Here is a 1,205-nt window from a genome sequence, read left to right on the forward strand (position 1 = left end):
GAGGCATTTTGCTTAGATTGAGAGATGCTCAAAAACTTGGACATTATCTTGAGGAATAATAAGCTAGCCTTGACCATGTGTACAAAGTAGTATTTTTTGCAAGCCATGACAGGGCTTCCAATGTCATTCATGGAAAAAGATTTTGAACATCTATTTCCTCTAGTTGCTATGAAACTTCCATGGCCAGCTCTGTTATCGCTGGAGTGTTTTGTACTTTGATGGTCTTCTTGAATCAGTGCAAATGACAGTGCAACATATTCCAGCAAATAGGTAGATGTTTGATACATCACATTTTACTAAAATAGAATATTTTTAATTAATTTTGTTTTATTATGAAGTAATTTATTTCATCAGTAAGGATTTCCATAGATATTGTTAAATAATTTTTTTGTACATGTTTACATTTGTCTAACTTATTTAACTTGTATCACTTCAGAGAAGAAAGAAGAATGTGTAATTTGTTAAATATGAAATGTCACAAAGACAAAGCATTGCCATAAGATGAATTAGAATTTGATACTGCAAAAAGTTATGAAGTTTAGATTTTACATGTATATTTATCACTTTGAAATAGTTTATGGAATAGATTCTAGGTAGAATAATTTTTGATTATTGGATAGATGAATTCTAATATTTTTTTGTTCACATGAAATTAAAAAAGAAAAGTAATTAATTTAAGTAGTTAACTGAAAAGTATTAACCCATACCTTTTTAACTCAAATCTTTGGGTCTGTTTATGTACATTATTCTTTTCCTCTTCACCTTAGTTCTCCTCTCCTGCTCCCCCTCCCTTTTGCCCCTCCTTCTTTACTTTCTGTGACTGCTTATTCCTGTTACATGATAACTTCTCTGAACTTGAAATATATCATTTGATAAACCTGGTTTTCTTGCTCACCTAAACCTGTTCCTTTTATTTCACCTGCAGAATCTCATGACCATATCTTTAATATACTTCATGTTAATATATTACAAGTTTTTTTTCTTTTCCTTATTTCAAAACCACATCTCATCCCATAGCACTTCATGTACCTTTTACAAGCCCTTTTCCTTGACTATCAATTAAACAAAAGAGTATTAATCAATATACGAAGTTAGACATGTATGTTAAGATACTACAAATAGTTTATGGTACTGGTTATGCATATTTTATCTATAGATTACTTGGTATTATTGTATGGTTGTAACTGTATCTATGATAATTTGAT

General features: G+C 30.0%; 2 protein-coding genes across 2 annotated transcripts in view; both read left to right on the forward strand.

The window, feature by feature from the left end:
• LOC119591795 (zinc finger protein 84-like) overlaps positions 1-245 on the forward strand; it is a 7,907-nt gene extending 7,662 nt beyond the window's left edge. Inside the window, exon 13 of the mRNA XM_037940540.1 lies at positions 164-245. Coding sequence (XP_037796468.1) covers positions 164-245 — 82 coding nt within the window. The remainder of the gene's footprint in view (positions 1-163) is intronic.
• LOC119592082 (longitudinals lacking protein, isoforms H/M/V-like) overlaps positions 1-1,205 on the forward strand; it is a gene marked incomplete at its 5' end in the record, with an annotated part of 34,503 nt that overhangs the window by 23,007 nt on the left and 10,291 nt on the right.

Source organism: Penaeus monodon, chromosome 29 (assembly GCF_015228065.2).
Source record: "Penaeus monodon isolate SGIC_2016 chromosome 29, NSTDA_Pmon_1, whole genome shotgun sequence".
NCBI classification, from domain to species: Eukaryota; Metazoa; Arthropoda; class Malacostraca; order Decapoda; family Penaeidae; genus Penaeus; species Penaeus monodon.